The sequence below is a fragment of the Borostomias antarcticus genome (assembly GCF_949987555.1).
Source record: "Borostomias antarcticus genome assembly, chromosome: 33".
Classification (NCBI taxonomy): Eukaryota; Metazoa; Chordata; class Actinopteri; order Stomiiformes; family Stomiidae; genus Borostomias; species Borostomias antarcticus.
Genome location: NC_140266.1, coordinates 1,314,112 through 1,329,641, shown reverse-complemented (window position 1 = coordinate 1,329,641; position 15,530 = coordinate 1,314,112). Strand labels below are relative to the sequence as shown.

Sequence of the window (15,530 nt, the reverse complement as noted above, 5' to 3'; positions counted from 1 at the left end):
GGGAGAGAGAGAGAGGTAATTAAAGTAGACTGGCCGAGGGGACAGAGAGAGAGAGGTTACTAAAGTAGACTGGCCGAGGGGACAGAGAGAGAGAGGTTACTAAAGTAGACTGGCCGAGGGGACAGAGAGAGAGAGGTTACTAAAGTAGACTGGCCGAGGGGACAGAGAGAGATAGGTTACTAAGTAGACTGGCCGAGGGGACAGAGAGAGAGGGAGGTTACTAAAGTAGACTGGCCGAGGGGACAGAGAGAGAGAGGTTACTAAAGTAGACTGGCCGAGGGGACAGAGAGAGAGAGGTTACTAAAGTAGACTGGCCGAGGGGACAGAGAGAGAGGGAGGTTACTAAAGTAGACTGGCCGAGGGGACAGAGTGAGAGAGAGGTTACTAAAGTAGACTGGCCGAGGGGACAGAGAGAGAGAGAGGTTACTAAAGTAGACTGACCGAGGGGACAGAGAGGGAGAGAGGGATTTACTTGAGTTTGATGGAGAGGGGGATGGTGTAGAAGAAAACGTTGATCTGGAAGACGCAGATGAAGAACAGACGAAAGTGTTCAAACATCTCCGCGAAGAAATACCAGAACAGGCCGATGTTGGGAGTCAGGTCTGGCACAGACAGGCTGGAGGGAAACACACACACACACACACACACACACACACACACAGACACACACAGACACACACACACACACACACACACACACACACACACACACACACACACACACACACACACACACACACACACACACACACACAGACACAATAAAGGCCCTTTCATAAAAACTCCATTGCATCACTTAGCTCATCTTTCAGCTATGTCTGGTACAGGCCTGAATGTGACTAGGATGACTGGGTCCATTCATACCACCTTTAAAGAGAGAGAGAAAGAGAAAGAGAGAGAGAAAGAGAGCGAGGGAGGTAGAGATACAGACAGAGACAGAGAGAGAGAGAGAGAGAGAGAGAGACAGAGACAGAGAGAGAGAGACAGAGAGAGAGAGAGAGAGAGAGAGAGAAATGGAGCGAGGGAGGTAGAGATACAGACAGAGACAGAGAGACAGAGACAGAGAGAGAGATACAGAGAGAGACAGAGAGAGAGAGACAGAGAGAGAGAGAGAGAAAGGGAGCGAGGGAGGTAGAGATACAGACAGAGACAGAGAGACAGAGACAGAGAGAGAGAGACAGAGAGAGACAGAGAGAGAGAGAGAGAGAGACAGAGAGAAAGAGAGACAGAGAGAGAGAGGTGCTGACTCATTAGGGATGTCACGGTGTGGATTTTTTTTCCCACCGACTAATGTAAAAATAACTCATCACTTCCTGTCCGGACTGTCTACTACTCTCTACGGAATGTTGACGGGATATCCGCCCGTTTTTTCCCCCCAACTTCCCTCAACTAAATGTCAGCGCCTGAATACCAGACGTAGTAGAGGTCTGGTATCGAACTGAGCACCTTATAAGTAACGGCTCGGTCAACACGCGGTGTACGGCCGAACATGAGTAACACGCTAACACCGCTAACACCGCTAACACCGCTAACACCGCTAACACCGACAACCGTGACACGCCTGACTCACATGAACCCGTAGACGGAGGGCAGGAAGTCCCAGGTGCCCAGCAGGAAGAAGGACAGACACACCAGCACGGACAGGCTGCCCAGGAACATGAATGAATACTGCAGCGTGAACATCCAGAAACTGGGCCCGCGCAAACTCACCGGGATATACAACCTCTGGAGGGAAGCAGAGAGGGAGAGGTTACTATTAAATTAATGGATGGTCGGTGTGTGTGTGTGTGTGTGTGTGTGTGTGTGTGTACCTGTAGCTGGTAGAGGAGTGCAGGGGCAAACAGTGTCACAGGGTAGATAGACTGGTAAGTGGACAGGGCCAGGAAGATTGCACTCAACAACGAGCTACCTAGAACAAGACGGCAGGCACACACAGACAGAGCGATTTAGACATGGAGAGAGGACTACAGGTTTGAGTTGTACTTACCAGCTGACCGGCAGGGTTTTTCCAAAATGTGGACTTAAAAGGTGTTAACTAAAGAGTGATAGTTGGTGCAGCTGTGCTGTCACTCACAAACAAAACCCTTCATTCGTTGTTAGAAATCATTATTGGTCAAAACACATTGATTTCTGTATCCTATAAAGATCCTGGGGTACGAACTGTCCCTTTCTAAGTGGAAAATCTATTTCTATTGACAATTCAGCTCTTAAAGGGATAGTCTGGAATTTTTTGAACTACGGCCTCATTTTCGACTCACTGTACCCTTGATGTTGTTGAGAGATCATTTTCAGCTGATTCCATGCCGTCTCTCGCTTGGGCGTTCATGTCTTGCTAATGCTAGCGCAATGCAGTGGAACTCACGAGCATTCAAAGAAGACTCGCATAAATACTCTCAACGCTCATACTGTTGATTCAATTAGCACATTTTATGTCACCAAATTGACAACAACAACAAAATAAGATCAACAATGCCACCAGCCCCAAAAATTGAGACATCGCAGCAGTATTGTTTTTAAAGTGTTTTCAATGCAATGTTGTCCATTTTCTTATAAGGCCAGTAAAAATGTCTAAGCAGCCCTTTAGATAGATGTAGTACAACCTGACACCGGTGATTAGAGTTGAGGTTCCAATTTAGTCTGACTATTAATGTTACAGGGTAGCTTGGCTGTACCAAGCACAGGGGACACTGGAGATTAAGTGTTTCTACCTCTACGTGTACTTTTGAGGGTGGAGAGGATGAGGAGGGCGATGTCTACAGTACGTGTACCTTTGAGGGTGGAGAGGATGAAGAGGGCGATGACGGCGTTGTTCAGGCCGCAGGTGGACTTGGCTACGCAGGACAGGATGGTGAACGGGTTCAACAGGTAACTAGGAGGTAGAGGAGACGCAGGTGACTCAGACAGGAGAGAGACAGAACAGGAGAGGGAGAGAGAGAGGAGAGAGAGAGAGGAGAGAGTCTGCCTATATAGACCATTGAGGGACCTGGTTTCTTTGTAGGCCTGGACCTAAACATTTTCCAGCGGAAAAGCAGTTTTGTGTTGTGGTATTTTGTTTGGGAAATGCATGTGATTGCTGGCGCACAGTAGGCTAGGCTAGGCGCACAGTAGGCTAGGCTAGGCTAGGCGCACAGTAGGCTAGGCTAGGCGCACAGTAGGCTAGGCTAGGCTAGGCTAGGCGCACAGCGGAGAGAGGGGCTCCCTGCCTTCTTTCCTCCGCTATATCAGTCTTAAATCTCCTTTTACTGCAAAACAAATAGCTACAGTAACAGCCTAGGACTAAATCACAAGGCAGGTGAGTGGTCTGAGCCCACCAGCGCATTTTAACAGTGAAGGACAAAAACGAGGGGGATGTATTATTCATAACCTGGCAACCATGAATGAGGGGGATGCGGTACTTACAACATGGCAACCTTAAGGGGGATGTAGTACATTTCTCTGGGGGTGCGGATCAGCTCCACACAATCCAGAGGGTAGCGGTCTGCCTCCAAGGCGTACTTCTGCTTCCTGAACTGCGACAGATTAAAACGGGACACCAGACACTTCACAACACTCGATCAAAATACCTTCCCCCCAGCACACACCTATGACGGACCATGATGCACCTGGTCCTGGAAACGTCCAATCAAAAATCAGTTTCAAGCGAAGTGTGTAAAAGCCAGCCGCCTGTTCCATTTTGTCTTTCATCAATAGAACTAGATGCACATTAGTGGCAAACTATGAGGTCATATCCAGGGTTTTTCCTGCATAGAGGATTTTTTGGCGCCGCCCAAAGAGATTTTAACCAGAGCCGGAGGAAAATCACCAGTGCCAAAATGCAAAAAATTGCGAATAAAAATAGCAAATCAAATCCTCTCCAAATGTGTTTGATAGCTTAAACAGCCCATCCCTCTTTCTTGCATTGTCCATGGTTTGGACCACTAGTAATCAAGATCATTAATAGACAGGTTATCAATATCCTAAACATTTCATCTTCATATCCATTTTGTGTCATGTCGGGAGATTTCCCGTGATTGTGAAAAGTGAGCTCAAACAGAACGACAGCGAAGAATATACCTAAATATGCTGGTAGGCTACTCGGCATAAAACAGAGGTTTCCCCCAAAAAATAATCTGTGCACATCACCCCCCAAAGACCCATTCTGAGCCAGGAAAAACCCTGCATATCCTGTTGTAGGATATCTGTGTGATACTTTAGTCTCCTATGTTCCTCACCACACTTTTGTTGTAGTCCTTCACGGCCAAGTAGAGAGCAACAGCAGTGATCGCATCTGCTACCTGGAGGAGAGAGAGATGGAGGGAGAGAGGAGGAGAGATAAATGGTAAATGGACTGCACTTACAGTATATAGCGCTTTTCCACCTTAGCGGCACTCAAAGCGCTTTACAATGGCCTCTCATTCACACACACACTCACACACCAATGGCGGTAGCTGCCATGCAAGTTGCTAACCTGCTCATTGGGAGCAATTTGGGGTTAGGTGTCTTGCTCAAGGACACTTCGACATGTGGACAGTTGGAGCTGGGATTCGAACCACTGACCCTTTGATCATTGAACGACCCGCTCTACCAACTGAGCTACAGCCACCCCATGAGATGGAAGGATGGAGGGAGAGAGTCAGAGAGGATGGAGGAGAGAGAGATGGAGGGATGGAGGGGAGAGAGATGGAGGGATGGAGGGGAGAGAGTCATAGAGGATGGAGGGATGGAGGGGCAGAGTCAGAGAGGATGGAGGAGAGAGAGATGGAGGGATGGAGGGGCAGAGTCAGAGAGGATGGAGGAGAGTGAGACGGAGGGATGGAGGGGAGAGAGTCAGAGAGGATGGAGGAGAGTGAGAGATGGAGGGATGGAGGGGAGAGAGTCAGAGAGGATGGAGGGATGGAGGGGCAGAGTCAGAGAGGATGGAGGAGAGAGAGATGGAGGGATGGAGGGGAGAGAGTCAGAGAGTATGGAGGAGAGAGAGACGGAGGGATGGAGGGGAGAGTCAGAGAGGATGGAGGAGAGAGACGGAGGGATGGAGCGGCAGAGTCAGAGAGGATGGAGGAGAGAGAGAGATGGAGGGATGGAGAGGAGAGAGTCAGAGAGGATGGAGGGGAGAGAGAGATGGAGGGATGGAGGGGAGAGAGATGGAGGGATGGAGGGGAGAGAGAGATGGAGGGACGGAGAGGAGAGAGTCAGAGGATGGAGGGGAGAGAGAGATGGAGGGATGGAGGAGAGAGAGATGGAGGGATGGAGGGGAGAGAGATGGAGGGATGGAGGGGAGAGAGTCAGAGAGGATGGCGAGAGCGAAACTGTCCGTTCCTCCGTGCGGTCGCCCTGGGGGACTTACCATGAACGTAATCTCTGCATAGTCAACCAGGAAGTGGAACAGATAGATGATGAGCGGAGTCTAGAGGAGAAAACAGAGGACGTCATGACGGCTACACCCAGTAAGACCCCGCGAGAGTCCCGGAGGAGAGGAGAGAGAGGAGAAAGAGAGGAAACTGACCTCATGGAACACATCTCCAGAGTAGGGATTAACTCCAAGGTCCAGGAGCGCCAGACCCTCCACAACTAGGAGAGATCATCATCATCATCACAATGATGTATGTTACATGTCTACACGGCTTTGATTTGGTGAGCCTATCATCTAGTAATCAATCAATCCACATTGCATCAATCATTCATATCGGGGATCCTCCCTAAGTCACCTCCCTGGCCATGTCTACTGTACTACAGTACTGTACTACTGTACTACAGTCTGTAGGCTAGCTTAACATTAACAGAGCAGGCTTGAGTTGCTCGTGTGCTCTTCTTGGCGCTTTCAATGCGGATTAATTTACTAGATAGTTGTCTAGCATGCAAGTGTTTCTACGGATGCTGTCTAACCAGAAAGGTGAGCTCACAATCTAGCACGCTAACCAATGAGCTACCGTGGGCAAGCTGGGACAATTACACTGAAAACGCGACACGAATGTGCTTGATAGAATACGCACCTCTCTTCCAGGCGTTTAACGGAGAAACTACCTCAACTCTTTCTGATATAAGCTCGGCTAAACTTGATCTAAATAATAGTACTCTTATTGTGACGGCTACAATTAAGAGCAGTGCTAAGGGAGCCGCCATTTTCGCAGTGAGGAACTGCGCTGCGCTGCGCCCGGTATTCGGTGGATTATGGGAAATGTAGTCATTTTAAGCCTGCCATTACTGCTGGTTACCAGTAGATGGCAGGGTGGTCTATATATTAGAGATGTTCCTGCGCGGTGGCCTTTCCATGGATAAAACATGTGATACAAAACACTGTTGTGCGGGTCCTCTTACGGATTAGACAGAACAGTCACACACACGCACACGCGCACACACGCACACACACACACACACACACACACACACACACACACACACACACACACACACACACACACACACACACACACACACACACACACAACAGAGAGAAAACCAGCAGCTGTTGTCAGAGATAGTGGCCTACAGGCTGGCATTAGCCTTCATATGAACTGATGGTTGACTGAGATGGCTTCTGTGTCTGTATTCATCCTGCTTGTTTCCTGTCCTGAGTGAAGGAAAAGTTGTTAGAAACGAAGAAGTCTCTGATGGAAACGGCTGGGAGAGAGGAAGCACAGAGAGGAAGAGAGAGAGAGAGAGAGAGAGAGAGAGAGAGAGAGAGAGAGAGAATGTTTAATATTTCCAATAGAATGGGGACAGCAAAATCTCATTCAATTAATTATACATTAGATATATCAAGGCTTCAAGGCTGGAACATGTTTTACATTTAATTAGTTGAATCCAGATTTATTTCAGAAACATTTTAGAAGAGAGAGATGTTATCAGGAAAGGAAATAGCCTAACTCAATTTTCTACCACGTTATGAAGATCAATACAGCTGTATGAGCTAATCATTAACATCTATGGAGATTGAGGTGATTCAATATGTCTAGTCGTGTTGTAATCTGACCTGTCAGGCACACGGATAAAGCTGTGTGATATCTGCAGCTCCCGCTAGGAAGCGATTTCAAAGTCACACAGAGTGACTGAGTTCTCTGAGTACATCAGAGAAAATGGAGGCCAAAGCTAGGTTACGGTCTGTAGGCTGCTCTAGGTTAGGCAGCTCTAGGTTATAGTCTATAGGCAGCTCTAGGTTAGGGTCTATAGGCAGCTCTATGTTAGAGTCTATAGGCAGCTCTATGTTATAGTCTATAGGCAGCTCTATGTTAGAGTCTATAGGCAGCTCTAGGTTAGAGTCTATAGGCAGCTCTAGGTTAGAGTCTATAGGCAGCTCTATGTTAGAGTCTATAGGCAGCTCTAGGTTAGAGTCTATAGGCAGCTCTAGGTTAGAGTCTATAGGCAGCTCTATGTTAGAGTCTCTATAGGCAGCTACAGAGTATCATTTTAAAAATAGATGAAATGTACCGAGAGGTATTATTATTGTTGTGTTTTGGCTCTTCATTACCGATGCTCGACATGAGGAGGTGCCTCCCTGTCTCTCCCAGGGGAAGGTCAGCGATCTGATCGGCAGTGTGAAGGTGTTCCAAACTTAGAGAGTACGCTCTCACTCCAACGATTTCCTGTCTGGGAGCCCGCACGTCAACGCCTCGCTGATATCTCTATTCACATTTAAATAAAGACGGCGATGATGATGTGTACTGACTTGACATGTCGGGATGGAGCATAATGGATTATGGATGAGGTCGGCAGAGGCGGGCGCCTTGAAGGAAGACGTCCACTACAAATCAAGCACATGCTTAAATAGCATGATAAACATGTTTTTCTAGTGGTGAGGGAAGAGGGCCATATGGATAGAGATTAGAGCAGGTCAATTATACTAGCACACCTCTAACTGTGGTATAAGTGCTTCATCTGTGGTGTTATGGACAAGACCCTGATCCACAATAGTTACAGTATAATGTTAGAGCGGTTACAGAGACCCCCAGGCTTTTTAAATGCAGTCCTGGAGTCCTGACACCGGTGTAATAGCCCCAGCCTGGAGGGATATCTAATTGAAAGATAAAACGCTGATCATCCAGAAGGGCTCACACATTACCGCTCGGCTCGCGTCCGGGCAGAGAGACGGGGTGTCCATACCCAACCGGTCCGGCCTCATCTCTCTTCATAATAGAGCTGTCACAGCTGTGCCAGGCAAAGAGGACACAATGACACTCTTTCTCTCTCCCCGTGTGTCCGTCCCCCCCTCCCCCCCCTCCGTCTTTCTCCCTGTGTCCCCCCCCTCCCCTCTCTGCCCCCCCCCTGTCTTTTTCTATCTCTCTAACCCCTCTTTTTCTCTCTCTTTCCCACTCATCTCTCTTGAATTCAATGTATTTAGTAGCGTGGTAAAAAGAAAAAAAAAAGAAGCTTGTGTTGCCAAAGCATTATGTGGACAATCAATAAAGAAAACGGTACAACAAAAATCAATAGAAGAGAAATATAATCAACTAGAAATGGGACACAGAGAACACAGACCCCCGTCCGTGAATGCATTTCGTGGCTCTGGGCACTCCAAAACTGAGTGGGTTCTAAAGTGACCCATGCTGCACCCCTCGGTCTAGCAGTCTTTGAGTAATCCTAGTCCCAAAAAATAATGGAGGTGAATGGCCGGCCTGGCTGTGTTTGGGTGGCTCGTGGACCCCCCCCCCGTGATTCAGATCCGCTTCAGAATTGAATGGGTTGTTAGTTGACCCATGCTACACCCCTCCACCGAGTTTCATGAAAATCAGTCTGGTAGTTTTAGCGTAAACTTGGTCTAAACAATGAATGGAGGTGAATGGTCATGTTTGGGCGGCCCGTGGACCAGCCCTGTACAATGTGTTCTGCTGCTTACTCTGCAGTATTTGTCTCTTATCAAAAAATAATCTGTAATTTCTGTTCTGTGATAGAAGAATCAGAATCAGGTACCAGTCATGTGTGGTATTGTGAAAGATGGTCTCAGTCAGTTTGAGTTAGATTCTGTCTTGTTACGTTTACCTACAGTATACTGAGCACCGCACACCAGAATATGTGCAGGAGGAGAAACATCGCCGTGACAAATCTATTCTCTGCTGATGGAATCATTTTCTCTAATGTTGTTCATTTGCTTCTGCCTCCATGACGGGAAGCAGAGCTGCCGCGCTGATGGCCCGGAGATGAGGTCTGGGGAGCATCAACGCAAAGCTGCCGTCACTGCTACTACTGTGGACAGAGTCAGACACACTAGACAGACACTGCTACTACTGTGGACAGAGTCAGACACAGTAGACATGCACTGCTACTACTGTGGACAGAGTCAGACACAGTAGACAGGCCGACAACAGGCAGGCAGGTTGACAAGCAAGCAGACAGACAGGCAGGCAGCTATAGGCCGTAGCAGACAAGGCTTTCTGTCTCCCTGGCTCTGCGTGGATTTACAAGGAGGGAAGCCAGCGAGAGAGAAAGAGAGTGCTGCCCACCTGACAGTTCCTGAACACACCCCAGGACCTCAATTATACCCACACACAGCAGCCTGGCAGTCTGCTGTCTATCCTGGTGGAACACTCCACACACAACAGTTAGCTGCTGTCTAATTACTAAAAACTACGACCGATGTTTATGTATTTCTATCCACAGTGCATCTGAGAGGTCTGGTTTGATATATCAATACATTTCGTATATTTGGTTTGTTGGTCGGGACAGACAGGCAGGCAGGCAGACAGTCAGACAGACAGACAGACAGACAGGCAGACCGGCAGACCGGCAGACAGACAGACAGACAGACAGACAGACAGTCAGACAGACACGCAGGCAGACAGACAGGCAGACAGACAGACAGACAGACAGACAGGCAGTCATACAGACACGCAGTCATACAGACCGACAGACAGACAGGCAGACAGACAGGTAGACAGGCAGGCAGGCAGACAGACAGGCAGGCAGGCAGACAGGCAGACAGACAGGCAGACAGACAGTCAGACAGACTGACAGGCAGTCAGACAGGCAGTCAGACAGACATGCAGGCAGACAGACAGACAGACAGACAGACAGGCAGGCAGGCAGACAGGCAGTCAGGCAGTCATACAGACACGCAGGCAGACAGACAGACAGACAGACAGACAGACAGGCAGACAGGCAGACAGACAGACAGACAGACAGACAGACAGACAGACAGACAGACAGACAGACAGGCAGGCAGACAGACAGACAGGCAGACGGGTATGATATTGATGGTCTGTCAGGAGATACTCTAATTCAGACTTGGTGACAGTTCTGTGGTTTGCAGTCTAAAAGATGATATTTAGCATATCAATTGGTCCATGATGCAATGAAGGACTTTTAATCTATCAGAAGTGCCTCAGGATTAACTTCAGCCTCTATTCTTCAACTAAGCCCTATCCTTGAAGAGCACCTGATTTTTTTTTTTTTACTAAAACAGCACATACTTTACTGCGATTGACCCAGTGTAGCACTCCCTATTTTTTCTTCAGAAAAGAAGCTTTTTAATGATCCTAATAATAATAATAATAATAATAATAATAATAATAATAATAATAATAATAATAATAATGACAATGACAATGATAAAGATAATGATAATAATAACTATAATATACTTTATTTATAAAACTCCTTTCGTGACATAAAATGCAGTTCAAAGCGAAACGTAAATAACAGCTGAGGTATACAGTAGTAAACCTAAAGTCCATTATTAAAGAGACATTAAAAAGCAAAACATAAATATACATTTAGACATAATAAAAATAGAAGACCATAAAAGGAGTAAGATCTAATGGAGTCGTATAATAATATACAGTACAATAATAAGAAAAAAATCTATTAAAAGCAAGGCTATAAAAGTAAGTTTTGAGCTGCCTCTTAAAGCTGTCGACAGAGGTTGCTTGTCTAATGTGAGGGGGGAGCATGTTCCAGATCCTCGGTGCGTATCTACTGAAGACAGCATCACCGTGCCTCCTGCTGGTCGATGGAGGCCCCCTCAGCAGACCAGCACCAAGCCATCTGAGGGAGCCATTTGGAACATTCTCAGGTGATTTGGAACATTCTCAGGTGATTTGGAACATATTCAGGTGATTTGGAACATACTCAGGTGATTTGGAACATACTCAGGTGATTTGGAACATACTCAGGTGATTTGGAACATACTCAGGGGATTTGGAACATAGTCAGATGATTTGGAACATAGTCAGGTGATTTGGAACATAGTCAGGTGATTTGGAACATAGTCAGGAGATTTGGAACATAGTCAGGTGATTTGGAACATATTCAGGTGATTTGGAACATAGTCAGGTGATTTGGAACATACTCAGGTGATTTGGAACATACTCAGGTGATTTGGAACATTCTCAGGTGATTTGGAACATTCTCAGGTGATTTGGAACATACTCAGGTGATTTGGAACATTCTCAGGTGATTTGGAACATTCTCAGGTGATTTGGAACATTCTCAGATGATTTGGAACATTCTCAGGTGATTTGGAACATTCTCAGGTGATTTGGAACATTCTCAGGTGATTTGGAACATTCTCAGGTGATTTGGAACATAGTCAGGTGATTTGGAACATTCTCAGGTGATTTGGAACATACTCAGGTGATTTGGAACATATTCAGGTGATTGGGAACATTCTCAGGTGATTTGGAACATAGTCAGGTGATTTGGAACATATTCAGGTGATTTGGAACATATTCAGGTGATTTGGAACATAGTCAGGTGATTTTGAACATATTCAGGTGATTTGGAACATATTCAGGTGATTGGGAACATATTCAGGTGATTTGGAACATATTCAGGTGATTGGGAACATACTCAGGTGATTTGGAACATATTCAGGTGATTGGGAACATACTCAGGTGATTTGGAACATACTCAAGTGATTTGGAACATAGTCAGGTGATTTGGAACATACTCAGGTGATTTGGAACATACTCAGGTGATTTGGAACATACTCAGGTGATTTGGAACATTCTCAGGTGATTTGGAACATACTCAGGTGATTTGGAACATACTCAAGTGATTTGGAACATAGTCAGGTGATTTGGAACATACTCAGGTGATTTGGAACATTCTCAGGTGATTTGGAACATACTCAGGTGATTTGGAACATAGTCAGGTGATTTGGAACATAGTCAGGTGATTTGGAACATACTCCGACAGACAGGCAGGCTGACAGGTAAGAGGTTGCTAGGCCATTCAAAGCTTTAAACACAAGTATAATATGTTTAAAATCTACCCTCGACATTATGGAGAGTAAATGCAAAGATGGTAGTAGGAGTAATATTATCTCTTCCTGGTTTTAGTTGGTGTTGGTGAGTGGTGTCTTGGGGCTATGTCCACCTTGGAAACCAGATTGAAAAACAGATGTGTTTTTGTTGAGTAAAGGCCTGACTCAAGCAGTTTGAATAGTGTCTGGAAAGATACCAGATTCTAGAGAGCTGTTTAAAATATCCAGTAGGTCAGGGGTTAGACAATCAGTCTACTACCTATTTACAAAAGAAGAAAGTGGGGATAGCATCGAGGATTTCAGCTCAGACAAAATTTGAAGATGAATCATAGATCATCAATCATAAGATGAATACTGAACATTAATTTACTATTCACTTATTCTTAGCAAAGACACACCTAAATTATGAAGACCACTTATATGTTCTCTGTTAAGTGCTTGACAAACATAAAGCACAGATACTCTACGGTGATAAAAGTAGACGACATCGTTATTCGATGTACAGACTTCTATATCGATTTCACACATTATAGACCTGAATCTGTATTTATTTCCAGGCAGTAAAAGTGCCAGTGTCAGCAGAATGTAACTCTCATTTAAAGCGTGACAGTGAATCACTGAACTGAATATCTTTTATACATCCATCCCAACCACTCTATTATTATTTCTGCTCTATAACAGGATGGGTGTTACTGTGAATCCTCTGAGATCCTACACAACCATGAAGCTTCATAAACACAGGTTATTAGAAGAAGAGAAGAGTTCTTTCTTTGTCATACAGGGTGCTATGCACTTGACTCAAATGTGTGGTAATGGGCAACACACACACACAGACACAGACACACACACACACACACACACACACACACACACACACACACACACACACCTTCTTCCGCTCTTAAGGGCAGCCGGGAGCAGACAGTAGGCATGTGCTTGAGCAGCACCATGCGACCAATCCACTGTTGTTGAACAGTATGATCTGTCCAAGCATGTGGGGGAGGTCTGTCTGTCTGTCTGTCTGTCTGTCTGTCTGTCTGTCTGTCTGCCTGTCTGTCTGTCTGTCTGTCTGTCTGTCTGTCTGTCTGTCTGCCTGTCTGCCTGTCTATCTATCTATCTATCTATCTATCTATCTATCTATCTATCTGTCTATCTGTCTGTCTGTCTGTCTGTCTGTCTGTCTGTCTGCCTGTCTGTCTGCCTGTCTGCCTGTCTATCTATCTATCTATCTATCTATCTATCTATCTATCTATCTATCTATCTATCTATCTGTCTGTCTGTCTGTCTGTCTGTCTGTCTGTCTGTCTGCCTGTCTGCCTGTCTGTCTGTCTGCCTGCCTGTCTGTCTGTCTGTCTGTCTGTCTGTCTGTCTGTCTGTTATTAGTGGTTTGTTAAAGCCAGAGCTAATCCTCCTATTACACCTACAGTACATCCTCTAGTATCAATTATGGTTTTTTTGGTATCCTGGACCCCACTCTCTCCTTCCTCCCCCATGCCAACCAAATTACCAAGACAGCCTTTTTCCACCTTCGAAAGATCGCCCGTCTCCACCCCCAACCTGTCCTTCACCGCTGCACGCGGATGGATCCCTGCAGGAGCTGGCCAGTCCACCAGTGAGTGCATCTAATCCCTGTCCCCTAGTCCCCTAGTCCCCTAATCCCTGTCCCCTAGTCCCCTAATCCCTGTCACCTAGTCCCCTAATCCCTGTCCCCTAGTCAGGGTAGTCGCATACACGGTAGGAGTAGGAAGAGTCCTACTTCCACGAACTACCATTAGTTAGGTCAAGGTCAAGGTCAACTTTATTTAGTTATTTATTTAGTTAGGGTACCAGTTACTGTCGGATTACCACTCCACTAGGCCGGAGAAAAAGTAGAGAGAGCCATAGGCTAGTGGTTGCGTTATGTAAACGTTTTGCCCTGAGCAATGAGGTCTAATTTCTTACAGAGTACAGGGGGCTGGAGGTAGATTTTCCAGTAAATTTAATCTGAATTGTAACTCTCATCACATATTATATTGACTCTATTAAAATATACTTTAATACGCAGTTATTACCACGCTTATTAAAACCCCCATGAGCTCATGAGTTGCTGTAGCACTATCAGACTTTAACCTAGCCCGTGCTAGCCTCCAGCTACAGACCGATACCTGTTCTGCCTAGCGGGCGTTCTCTTCTCCCCCTGCGGGCAGACGGCACCGGAACGTTCCACAGAGCTCCAGTCCTGGCGCCGGAGTGGTTCTGCCCTCAGCAGCAGGTCTGTGAGGACACCTAAGCAGGAGTATAATTGCTATGTGCGCGTTAGAGGCAGTAAAGCGGCGTGAGCCCTCTGCGTGCTCCTCCTCTCTCTCCCTGCCTCTCAAACAGCACTGTGAATTGATAGACTTTGTTTTGACGTTAAGTCAGCCTCCTCTGGCCTCTCCCCACTCCTCCTTGCTCAATTTACCAGGCCGGTACTGGAATGTCTGTCGCCCGCTGTAAAGGCATTTAGCACCATGGTGTTCCTCAGAGATGGAGCCGAAGGGTTGACAGGCAGGATGCAAAGTTGAGATGAGACAATCACATCAGCAGCCACCTTGATATTAACTCGGACAGCAGGGGACGTTCAGGTACCACAGCAGGGGATGTTCAGGTACCGCAGCAGCTGGCTATCTGTCCCTGGAGGAACTTGAATCGGTTTCCACGCACGCACACATGCACGCACACACACACACACACACACACACACACTGATCAGAGATTTCATCTGGGGCTGTTGGTTTTCTAGTGTGTTCCTGACAACTGTGTTTGAGGAGTGTCGGTCTACCGTGTCGTTCTTCTACCGAAGCTCCTCCTCTTCCTCCAACTGTTTGTCTGTGAGAAATGACAGTGAGAAAGTGAAGGCGTGTTCACTGGGCTGTTCACCGGGGCGCTCGCTCTCTGTCTCCTCCTCTCGCATGTCTGTAATGAACCGAAGAAAGATGGAGGAGACGAAAGGACAACAGATGAACGTGTCACTCGGGCGAGTGTGCGATGACAGATGAAGACAGGTCTTGGACCAACATGCGCGGAATATAATCAAACAAGACTGTTATGTCAGTGTGTGATGTCTCAACACAGATGGACATGATGTGGATTCCCCAGCCATGATTTGTCCAGTAGATCATTTCTTTGTTGTCAATTATCAGCCTTGTGTCTCAGTTAGAAGATCTCTAATCTGATTTGATCATTAAAAAAACAAATCGTAGTTGACTGGAATACAGTGACAGAGCACAAAGATTCCTACCTTTTAATGTCTTCGCAAAATGATATTTAGCTAATGTTTTGAAAACAACAAAGATGTACGAAACGTCACTATTATGTGCTCCGCGTATTGACGCAATGA

General features: G+C 46.4%; 1 protein-coding gene across 1 annotated transcript; it reads right to left on the bottom strand.

Moving 5' to 3' along the window:
- Positions 1 to 468: 468 nt before the first annotated feature.
- On the bottom strand, positions 469 to 6,099 carry pigu (phosphatidylinositol glycan anchor biosynthesis, class U; the record flags this gene model as incomplete). The annotated part of the gene is made up of 9 exons (XM_084460632.1): positions 469 to 616; positions 1,571 to 1,725; positions 1,812 to 1,909; positions 2,769 to 2,869; positions 3,400 to 3,509; positions 4,212 to 4,274; positions 5,324 to 5,383; positions 5,483 to 5,547; positions 5,970 to 6,099. 9 exons carry the CDS (start codon positions 6,097 to 6,099, stop codon positions 469 to 471), a joined length of 930 nt encoding a protein of 309 aa, XP_084316758.1.
- Between the last annotated feature and the right edge of the window lie 9,431 nt (positions 6,100 to 15,530).